This window comes from Centrocercus urophasianus, unplaced genomic scaffold, assembly GCF_019232065.1.
Source record: "Centrocercus urophasianus isolate 14NV4802_14NV808 unplaced genomic scaffold, USGS_Curo_1.0 seq_11, whole genome shotgun sequence".
NCBI classification, from domain to species: Eukaryota; Metazoa; Chordata; class Aves; order Galliformes; family Phasianidae; genus Centrocercus; species Centrocercus urophasianus.
In genome coordinates, this window is record NW_024884253.1 from 68328498 (window position 1) to 68340878 (window position 12381).

General features: G+C 38.3%; 1 protein-coding gene across 3 annotated transcripts in view; it reads right to left on the reverse strand.

Moving 5' to 3' along the window:
• CTNND2 (catenin delta 2) overlaps window positions 1-12381 on the reverse strand; it is a 507709-nt gene that overhangs the window by 1615 nt on the left and 493713 nt on the right. For all 3 annotated transcript variants that reach the window (XM_042838959.1, XM_042838975.1, XM_042838967.1), the window contains exons 19-20: window positions 8568-8699; window positions 2069-2142 (exon numbers count right to left, since the gene is read on the reverse strand). In XM_042838959.1, the coding sequence (XP_042694893.1) occupies window positions 2069-2142; window positions 8568-8699 (206 nt within the window). The remainder of the gene's footprint in view (window positions 1-2068; window positions 2143-8567; window positions 8700-12381) is intronic.

The following is a 12381-nucleotide window of genomic DNA, read 5'->3' on the forward strand; positions in this document are numbered from 1 at the left end:
CTGACATGAGAACATTTCAGACTAAGTCCCCTGGAATGTATTATGCTACTGTTAAGTTGAAACAATTTCTTACTACTGCCTTGACATTCATGCTGACAGTCTTGAGTTGCTACATTCTAGTAAGTTGCCTTGAGCTTGAAATATTTATGATATACAGAAAAAAGACTCAGGTGGACCCCTAATCTAAGTTTGCCATTAAGTTTTTTTTTTTTTTTTGACAGCCCTAGTGAATCTCTGTTTTGATATTTGGGACTTAGTAGAAATCTGAAAATTATAATCATTTGTCAAGTATCTTAGTGGAACACTATCTTTCACTCTGCCATCTCCATGAAGATTGGGCAGGCTTTGTGACTGCAAAATGACATGGTCTTTCAATACTCAAATGCTGTCTTTTCCAGCGAGCCAATGTCAGTATCAGAAGACTTTTTGCCAAACCTGCAGACTATGCATGAGGTTGCCATGTTCCTTCAAGAAGATGGGCACAATTGCATTGCTATGTCCCAAACTGTTGGCTACTCTTTCAAAATGTCTGTATGGGACTCTCTGAGTAACTTGCAAAAGACAGTCAGCGTTCACTACCTTTAACAGCCCTACAAGTGATCTTACAGCACTGGTCACAAGATCAAAATGGCAAAAGGGAGCATAACAACTCTATTTTCTGTTTCTAGCACCACTTATGTCTAATGCCACATGTTCAAACACAGGTGTCTCAATTTGGACAAAAGAGAAAAATTACATACTGAGCAATCTGTTCATAAGCCAGAAGACATAGCCAGTCATATTTTTGAGTAGAAAGAAGACCAAATTAGTATTCTGGGGTCCTTTATAAATAGAAACATTATTTATGATAAGTCAATCATAAACCTGACATTTCTTTGAGAAAACAAGTGGAAAAAGGTGGAAAAGTGGTGTTTTCCTTTTGCTCTCACTCTAAAAATCAAATTATTTATGACTGCAGCCTGAGTGCATCAGCTGTTAGAATACCTCATACTCCTCCTTTCCCTAAACACTGTGTTAATTAGAAGGACTTTTCTCTTTAAAGACAATAAAAGCAGAAATACCTTGAAGCAGTGCACACAAATATGGTACACCACGTGAAATACTGGCTAAATAAAGAGTAAAACCAATACAAGGAACATAGGGGCACAACATCAGAAACCTGCCTTAAGTTTGTGGATTCAAATTGAAATAACATTCATTGAAACTGAAATTTCAGGTAATCTAGTAGAAATCTTCAGGATTTTTTTAATCAGTTTCACCAAATATTCTTTTATTACTCATCATTTGGGTAGTATAGTCAGGCTGTGGTTGGACTTCATCTTTAAGGTCTTTTCCAACCAGAGCAATTCTGTGTTTCTATGTAAAGTGCTTTTCCTAAGTGTTTTTGGCCTCCTACCTCTATTTGAAGAATGATGAACAATGCATAGGGAAGCTGTGAGAATATTCAGGAACTGTGATAATTAATTATAAGATACAGTTGTATAATGGAGCTACACATATATACAGACAATGCATACGTACCTGTAGGAGATATAAGGGTACCAGGCCAGGCTTGTCCAGTATACATGTTGCCTTAGCCTGTGAGCCAAACAGTGCCAGAAGTAGCTTTCAATTTTATGTTGGATACACTCAAGCAATGAGATGTGAATGCACTTCACCAAGTTTACTGGCACAGGACATCACCAGGTATTTGACAAAGCAGAAGTGCCCATTATGTTAGCTTGGCCCTTGCAGTGTGCATCACACACCCAGAACTTTAAAGGCATGTAGGTCTCGAGCCTCTCTTGATTTCATTATGAGTGAAAGGCCTAGATTCTTTAAATAATTCTTGTGCATCTGCTGTCATAACCTGTTGGACATTTTTGAAACTTGGGCTGAAATTATGCATTAGCATTAAGGATATAACTTGCCTTAGACCAGTGGAATTGCCAGCATATGGTCAAGCATGTGGCTCATTTATTCTAACCTAGATTTTTTAATTCTTGTGATATTTTTCATAGTTTTCATACAAAATGTTACACTGGCATCTTGCAATCTAGAACAGCAATATATTAGTTTCCTCACTTACCTGGTTATGTTTGATATCTTCAGCAGGTGCACCATAAGAATTTCTGTACAAAGTTGAGATTCCAGTGTTCTGAGCTGGAGAGAGAGAAACGAAGGAAAAGCAGTTTTACCAGCTGTGGCCTCAAAATAAATTCTTCAGGCTTCATTTAATACTTACATAGTGCTCATTTCCCTTACACAAAAATCTTTAAAAGCATCAGCAGTATTCTATTTTCTTTCTCTCACACTAAACAGTACTAATCTTTGCTCTGGGGTACATATATGTACATGGTAAGCACATTAATGGTAACAGGCACTGTATCATTTACCATCACACATAAATCAACACAATATTTTCATATACTGAGCTAGCATTCAGTAATATATTCCAGGTTATATGTGGGATTTTGTATAACACATATTGCTGTAAATATTGGGATTAAGAAACATTTAACTCATTTCAGTTCAGTTGAACGTTACTGATCCTGGATTACTTATCCAACAATGCTACTGTTATATTGTGAAATTATTCATGGGAAGACTGATTAAATACAACTGATAAAATGAGTTACGCAAAAAATAAGCAGTTAAACCAAAGATATTCTGGCCAAGACGGTCTCAAGTCCATGAACTGCAGTAATTTTCTTCTCTAATACCTTACTGCTAAAATGCATGGACAAAACTGAGCTACGAGTTTGAAATCAGAAGGGATTCTGAAGACAAGGATGACATTGTATTGTTTTGCAAAGATTACTGAGTACCTGCCTAAAGAAATACATTCAAAACCAAAGATTTTTCTGCAAGGCTTTAACTTTCCCCGATCGCCTTGATTTGAGTATCTATCTGAAGCTCAGCTTGCTGATAGAAATGTATGCATTTCTCATGTCTGAAATTATCTGATGGAAGGATGTCATGTAGATGTGGTGCACACTGTGCTTGCTGGATATGTGTTATTAACTTTCCAGATACTAGAACCAATGACTTGGTAACTGTCACTGTGACTCTCACTATAAAAGCATATGCCCAAAAAATAATTTTAAAACTTGAATAGCAGTGAATCAGAGCATCAGTGGAACTGAAACAAGCTGCCCATTCAGCTTCTCTCAGGTCTCTGTGCAACCGTATGAAACCTGAGATGGTTTTAGTACCTTCACAACTCAAAACTTGGAGGGCAGTACTGAAGGGCAGAGATGAAAGCTGGCGGTGGGATCCATGCTGGTCACATCACCAGGAAGAATCACAGTTACTGAAGAAGTAACCACTTTTTCTTCCTTTGGAAACCTGCTAGCATGGATCCCAGCACAGTAAACTGCCTCTGTCATTCTTCCCCAGTCACTCTACCCACTATGGAGAAAGGAAGGAATGGCATGGTCAGTAGTCAAAGCTGACTGTGAAGTGCCCATTCTGATCTCCACATCTGCTACAGGCACCATGCCGAAGGTAAAGCTTTTGACAGAGCTTGGTGCACTGTTCCATGTTGCCACTTTACTGATCACAGGTGGTGTTCTTAAAGATCTCCAGGATGATCTTGAAATGGGATGAAGACTGGACCTATATGGTGGGGTGATGATCTTCACCAGCTGGAAAAAAAAATCAGCCCCCTCCCCCCTTTTTTTTCACTGTTAGCTAGTTCTTAGTTCTTGATGTGCTGGATGCAGTTACTGAGACAGTGCATAGTCCCATGTAGGAAATGGAGCAGAGATGAACAACATGGAAGTGATGATGTGCTGGACTTTCATAAATGGGGAAGAACTTCTTGTAATGTTTCTTTTTTTTTTATGTATATAAATCTAAAGATAAGCAGGATTGAAGATCCATACATGCAAATTTTTAGACAGGAATGGCTGAAAGTACAATACTATTCATAGTTGTTTGTCCAGAATAAAGAGCAGTATAAGATGCAAATCTGAGGGTTTTACGGAGAACCTGAAGAAGAACAGCAGACTGGACACATGCTAATTCACAGAGCATTCCCACAATCAGAGAGACTTTTAGGAGGGCGACAGCCTTTCCATCTTTTTATAGGCAACTAAAAGAGCACAAGGAACCCATGTGCCCCTAATAGCCATAATTATTAAAAAAACAGAAGCAGTTCATAGTAGATGCATAGCTCTCAACCACAGTACTGTGAAATTTGTTGTATGCCACAGGCCAGATTGAAGACTTGCAGTCTCCCAGATCACAGATTCCACGATGGAAGAAATGGATAGCCTCTGCATAATGGAAGGTCTGCATTGCTGATTTCACTGCAGTCAAATGCAAGCAAACTGTGGTATTCTTTTCTTAAAGTGATTAAAAGGAGTATAATGACACATCAAATGCTTTGAAATGAATGCCAAGTTCACAAACAAGAAATCTTGGCTTAGTCTAGCTGGGAGGATGAGATAACTCCATCTCTGTCTTGGAGGAAATGTAAGCCAAGAAATATAGCTGCCAGTAATGCAGCCCCACTCCAGTACTTGCTTCGGAACATGCAGGCAGCATTCCTGGGAACTCCATTCCTGCTGTGCCATACTTCAGTGAGCAGCTGACTCTTGCTGTTCAAAAGCAGGGGGTGAATATAAAAGATAGAAGGGAGAGGATGAGCCAGATGGAAGGAAAAATATGTGGGTGGCTAGTATCTGATGTTACATGTGTCATCATAGTAAAATGATCCCGGAGAAAGAGAGTTAATCAAATAATTCCCTTTTTAAAACGTGGCAAAGGAAAGAGGTACAAAGAGCAGGAGACAGAGGTTTTCCATCAAACACGTTTCCTTACAGAATGGTGAGAATTGTCACTGCAGATAAACTGATTCCAGAATTGATGAGTGTGTGTGTCTGTATTTTATGCAGTATCTAAACAACAGCACAAGATAGTACTGAGAAGGTACTTTTTACTGGGCAAAATTGTGACAGTTCTGAAGTGAATACTATGATACGCCTGCAGTAGTTTGTGGTTGTGCTGTATAAAGAAAATTAAAGAAAAATACCTTACTTTATTATTTTCCCCAGTTTTCAAGGTGATATTGATTAAAAAAAAAAATAATACAAGTTTCCCTCAGCCACCTTCTCCAAAGCTTCCAGCAGCTCTGAGAATTATGTCACTCACTGGTTTATGTGACAAAGTTATCATTGATTGAAGCCCTCCCCACGTTTCTCAGTCACTTGATTTGTGGCTTAACATTCAATCTCCAGCTCCTAAGAGTACCCATTCAGAACACATTTACAGGCACTTTGAGATAATAAGGTGCTAACCTTTTGCACTCACAAACACAGACAGACACAAGAAAGGAAAGATCAATGGGCAGGCAGTCATCCTCAGCTGGTATTGCTTAACCTGCTCTTCCTACTATGAACAGGACTCTGTTTTCTAAAATTTAATTCAAGACAGTGAAGGAAAATGCTTCTGTGCCTCACAAATATCACTTAACAGAGATCACTGCCTGTCATTACTACAGCCACCTGCATTTATGGTGAAAGGGCATGTCAAAAGATTACAGTTTTATTGTGGTTTCTTAAAGTAATAATGAGTTCAAGTCACCTGAGTATCTCTAGCTATTTTAACAGTTGGGGGTTGTGTTCAGAATGTGCAAGTCAGTTCAAATAAGAAAAGTACAGATGAAAGATTACTGACAAGCAACATAATAAATTAATCAGAAGGTATTTCTGCTGGTGGAAGTGAAGATGTAGGGTGCAGATTGTAATGCACATACTGGTTCAGTAAGGATACCAACAAAGTCCCATAACAGTATACAGTAGGCTTATCTTCTCTGTTCTGAAGGAGAACACCAAGGCATAAATAACGTTACCACATTCATTTACAGCTCCTTTAAGAAAAAAAAAAGAATAGAATAGTTTTTGTCTTAAAAATATACTTTAGGTGATAAAATTTTATTATTGGTTATTATTTTCTACAGAAAAGAGAAGATGGACTGTAAATATACACGGCATCATAAACCTGTGAAGTGAGGCCGGCAATAGAAACTTTGATATTGTTCCCCTATTTATTAGCTGTTCTTGTGAAATCAATGTAAGTTATCATTTTCAGCCAAATTGTTTACTTCATAGATTCTCCATTTTTTCCCAGAGGTTTCCTAACGGCTCTCCACAATGGCAGGAATCCAGCATTTCTACCTCAAAAATCCATCACAAAACCTTCATTTCAGTCTTAGCCAAGAGGTCATAAAATTTTTGAACTATAAACTCAGAAGAGCTTTGAAGAAGAGCATGGAGACAGGTGTAGATAAATTGGGACTACTGCTATTGCATTCCACATTCTGTAAATCTATAAGTCAAAGAAAGCTTTGTGCAATATATCAGCTTGGCACAAAACACAAGAGCAGTTCAGTATATGTATACGCCAGGTGGAACTTGAAAAAACATTTATCTAAGTCCCATAGGCTCTGTGGAGGTATTAACTGCAATGCATTATTTGATGCACACAATGAAATATAGGAATTGAAATGAATTTGCTATGCAAACTTACGAAAGACCACAGAAGTAAGGCCAAAATGTCTCACAATTAAAGTCATAAGTTTCATATTGTTCTTTAATGAAATGTTTATTATTTGATCAGCTACAGATACGTTACACACATTTCACATCAAACGTTGACAATACAACTCCTGTCATTTTCTGTTCTTAAAATGATGTTTAATTTGAGCTCTGACCAAATGAGCAGTGATCTGGTGACCTGAAAGACACAGAAAGTGATTTATTAATTTCATATTCATTTATACAATGGCTATAAGATTTTAAAACATTATAAAGCTTATCAGTTTGATTGTTTCTGATTTTTCTCACTGAGCTCAATAGTTGGAAAAATTACCAATAGATGAGCATGATGCTGAGAGTCTCGAGTGCTCTTATTAAGAACCTCTCCGAAAGATCAATAAGAACATACAAAATACAAACAGATGTGAAAAGAAAACAGGATGCAAAAATCACAGTGGAGCAAAGGTTGCTGGGAAAGCACAAACCTCATGTTCCTAAAACTGCACAGACATAGCAAGGACATAAGGGAGAACAAAGACACTACAGTAAACAGTAAAATAATAAGAGATGGGGAAAAAGACGTTTTTTTGAAGTGGGGAGAGAGAAATGAAAGAATAACTAATGAACTGCAAGGAAGCACAGGAACAGTGCAAGGAAGTTAAAGAAGTTTTTCCACAAGGAAATCCATTTTTGAGAACTTTCAAATATAATCTGGTTGTCTGAATTTGCAGACACAGGTAGGGTGAAATACTAATGTTTCTGCAGTTCTTACTCAGATTCCTTCTTCATGAAAGTGCTGAAAAAAAAATTAAGTGCTGTCCTTTATAATCACACAAGTAATGGCCACTGAAGTGTTTTAAAGAATCCTCTCATATGACTATGAAGCACCCAAAATGTTATAGATACTTTAGATACAGTACCTTGATTGAATTTTCTTTAGTTTCATTGGTATCCTGTAGAGATGATTCAGGACATTCGATTCTGTGGTTTCCATATGCTCTTCATTGTCATTCCTCTTCAGACTTCACTTTCTTGCTAATTCTGCATTACATTTTCATCCAAACTCAAACACTGGTCTTTAGGTTGTGATTGCACAATGGTGTATAGCAGAATAGATGCTGTGTGATTTGTGTCATGTGCTGAAAGTGGACGCTAGCATGGATGGCTTGAAATCTAATCAGCACGTTTCTGCTGTCCCTGTGAGCTTAAGAACCCAAACCAACCCATTCTGGCATTCTCTGAGCAAGACCATTGCAGAGGGAACGGAAAAAGGCAAGAGGCATTCAAAAAATGCAGAATGACTCCTCAGTGTAAATTTTTACAAGGTACCATTTGGTGGAGAGGACACTACGAGGCTTAGCACAGTATAAATATAACATAATACCTAACAGAGGTTATATAAGCCTGTGTAAGGGTGATAGAGATCGACACATTTTGCAGAGAACTAAAGAAGAGGTGCAATTCTAGCCAAAGTAGTCAATGTTTCTTAATTACTGAAATGCTAACAGGTGAATGAGCTCACAAAGGGAGAAAGGCCTTCAGTGAAACCTGCAAAAGATGATAATACATATACCAAGAAAATTGTTAAATTTTAAATCAGCCTAGTTGAGAAAGTAACAAGAATAGTCTTTCCAAACTGCTAGGGAATTTCCTAGCTATGACTGACATATAAAAACAACTAACTTGTCCCACAGAGCCATTCCCTGCAAAAGACAGGCATCAGTGACCACCACACATGCTCACCATAGTCATGCTCACAGAAAAAGCACCAGTTAATACAAGGTGGATTTACCCACTTTCTTCAGAAAAGAGAACAAAATGAAAAAGAAATATACAAATGTTCTTAGAGACTTTTTTTGTTGAAGAATCACGGTCTTTGCAAATCATTTTCACAGAGCTTTGAATTCACCGAGATCAAGCACTTTTTCTGTTTTATTCTTCAACGTTGCTAAACTTTGGCACAAACCAGAGCATGTCAGCCAAGCCTATGAATTCAGCCATCTGTCATCACTGATTTTAACATGTGCTATGTAAGCATAATCTCACCTGTCATGGTGTCTTTCCTAGAAGTGTGTTCTCCCTTACTTCCATGGTAAGTGGCGTTTGTTCCAGTTGATTCATAGTCTGTTTTCCTTTCTTTTAGGCTGATCATTTCCCGAGGTGAGGCTGGGGCACTTGCTGGATCATAAAAATGGATTTAGTTTTTCTTACCACATCATCACTGAATGTACTGTTTAACTCTAGAGTAAACATCACAGTAAAGCATATATTTGCTAGTAGACTACTGTTCAGCTGTTTGAATAAACACTAGAGGAGGGGAATCAACTCTTTGAAAGGGTTGATAACTGCAGCACAAGGGGAAATGGTTTTAAGTAGAGGAAGGATTTAGGATGGATGTTAGGGGGAAGTTCTTTACAGAGAGTGATGAGGTGCTGGAACAGGCTGCCCAGAGAGGCTGTGGATGCCTGATCCCTGGAGGTGTTCAAGGCCAGATTGGATGGGAACCTGGGCAGCCTGGTCTAATATTAAATGGGGAGATTGGTGGCCCTGCATGTGGCAGGGGGGTTGGAGATTAATGATCCTTGAAGTCCCTTCCAACCCTAGCCATTCTGTGGTTCTGTGATTATGAAAGAAAAACCGTTGTTATTTCAAATTCAGGACTATCGATTCCAAACATCATTTTCTCTTTTCACTTACACTCAACATCTAAGATGATCATTACGAATAACTACAAAAACAGCAATAATAATAATAATAAACAAATTTCCCATTGCATTTCAATTTCTTTAATGTGTCAACACTTCCCAGTGTAGCTACTTCTCTTTTTTTTTTTATATGGTCAATTCTTTTCTGTTTAAAAGACCCCTTAACTTTCAACTGAGTAGAAAAATCCTTATAAAAAGAGATAAAGTGGTTTCTTTCCTTCCTTCTCTGTTGAAAATAAACAAGCCTTGAAATAATTCTGGGGGGAAAAGAAGAAAATAAAGCTGTTTTTTCATAGAATAATCATAATACAACACTTAAAAGCAACTTAAATAATTTCTCTGCCATTAACTATCTAAGTACAAACAGTTGGCATTAAAACAAAATTTCTTTCATCATGTGCTGTGAAACTCTTCAAGTGTTCAGAGGCTGAACAGCTGAAAGAAAGAGGTTGGGGAACAATGTCATGGGAACAGCCGGCTTGTGGAGTTGTTTCACAGCTGACTGAGCTTCAGCAGCCAGTAAGAAAGAGTCTAACTGAAACGTGGTCTAGCTAAAAGCGGGGAAGTGAAAAATGACTAAGAAATTGGGCTTGTATGAGATTCTCACACACTGAAGAATGTGAAGGTGATGAGTGGTGTTGATCACAAGACTCACAGCTTGTGATGCTATGAAAGGAAAAAGAGAGAAGCTGGGACAAAAATAGCAGATTTCAAATAAACTAATTTTGATAGATTCAGATGTTGGTAGATACAATGCACTTTCCCTGTTGGGGAGGGGAGGAGAGGGAAAGTAGTACAAAGTGAGTAGCAGAACACCCCAGAGTTAGTAAAAGCATAGTGGCAAAAAAATAACTGAACTTTTGGTGCTTGTTTCCACATGCTTCCTGGCTGCCACCCAGACATTCAATATGATAAAATAATCTCCAGAGCAATAACATCTTTTCTCTGAAATTGCGGAGCAGACGTGGTACAGATGGCTTTCTTATGAAGCCATCAAAACTGGGGATTGCTTTTAAGTTGCTTGTCAATAGTGATGTAATTCTGAAGGTGATAAAGATATTAACTACGAAGAAACATGACATGACATTAAATTACCAAATCAGCTAATGGGAGCCTGACTTAAGCAGGGGATGAAACAAGATGCAATTCTTCAAAAGGTAACTAACACTTGCATGCATTTTGTTTCCCATACTTTAGTGATACTTGTAACAATCTGCTGTTTTGAATAAAATTGACTTATGAGAAAAAAAACATCTCTCTCTGTTAGCTGTATAAATTGTGCCTCTCCTCACATGTTAGAACTATGGCTTTTTGGTAAGTGTTAAAATATAGAACTGTCCTCCTCCAGAGTTCTTGTTGGAAGTAGACATACATTCATTACTTTACATTAGACTAAGAAGTAATATCAAGCTTTGTGTTATTATTCTTAAATTACACACAAAAAGACAGAACTCTTCAAGCTAGTTAAAAGCATTGCATCACCAAGTCCTAGGGATGATTGGGACATGACGAGTTCATTTACTTCAGCCTTTAACCCCAAGGTACTAGACACTATACCAAAATAATATTTGACAGATTTGTCTGAAACTAAAGATCTCTGATGACAAAAACCAGGTAATTGCTCCAAGCAGTCTATTACAATGCTTTGTTTCTCTGCCATTAGGAAATGTTCCCTGATGTCTAGCCTGACTCCTTGCTGCTCATTATTTGTCTTCTATAAAAGCAGAGAAAGTTCATAGCATGCCTCTTTGCAGCTGCCTCTTACATGTCTGAAGACTTGATGTGTATCTCTTCTCACTTGTCTCTGAGTTAAAAAATTACAATCCATTCAGTGTGTCTTCATACTCTGATCTCTCCATCTCGACTAAGATGATCAGAAGGCTGGAGCACCTCCCCTATGAGGACAGGCTGAGGGAGTTGGGCTTGTTCAGCCTGGAGAAGAGAAGGCTGCGGGGTGACCTCATTGCAGCCTATCAATACCTGAAGGGAACCTACACCCACGAGGGGAGTAAACTCTTCAAAAGGGCTGACAACAGCAGGACTAGGGGAAATGGATCGAAGTTGAAGGAGGGAAGATTTAGGTTGGATGTTAGGGGGAAGTTCTTTACAAGGAGAGTGGTTAGGCCCTGGAACGGGCTGCCCAGGGAGGTTGTGGATGCCCCGTCCTTGGATGTGTTTAAGGCCAGGTTGGACGGGGTCCTGGGCAACCTGATCTGAATGTGTGTGTTTGGTGGCCCTGCTAGGCAGGGGGGTTGGAACTACATGATCCTTGAGGTCCCTTCCAACCTGGGTGATTCTGTGATTCTGTGATTCTGTGATTCTGTGTGTGATCTCCCGATTCATGTTTGCAACTGACAAAAATCCCTAAGTCATTTCTAATGCAGTTTCATTTAGCCAGATTTCCCCTTGTAATTTATTTGTAAGGAGTAAGATCTTTTCAGACAGTAGCTCCAGTTTCTCAGGACAACTCTGAATTCTAACAGAGCTGCCCATACAAGGTGATTCTCTTCTAGATTTATGCCACCTGCAAAGTTAACAGGTATCCTCTGTGTATTAGAAGGGTCATTATTAAAACTACTGAAATGTACTGGACCCAAGGCAGACCTCCAAGGAAAGTATTCTTCCATTTTGAGAAAAGAATGAAAGTAACATCCATTATTTCAGAATGGTTTTCAGTCTGCTTTATACCTACCACATGCAACATTTTCTGGATAGTTTGCTAGCTTGCCCTGGCTTGCCTATAAAAATAATGCATGAAATAGTTTTACAGATCAGTGTTGATTTCGTTTGCTGTCTATTTCTTTGAACAAAGCCCTACAAGCATACCATGGAAGAATTTAGATGGAATAGTAAGAGCAGTAACTCTCACTGGGGTGTACTTACAGCCACATTTTCAAACTTCCTCAGTGGTTTCTCGGCAGGACTAAGGTACAGCTTATAGATAATTAACACAACTATTTTCTTAGAAATGCAACTACTGTATGATGCTGATGGCAAAAAACCAGTGTGGTAAATTTTAATCTAAAACTACCGGTATACCTATGTAATGGCAGGATTTGATTCAACAAGTAGTGAAATGAAAGTTGGTCTGTTTTAACTGTTTATCTTAAAATACTGTTACTGAGCCTGTTTTAACTAGACAGGATATATTTAGC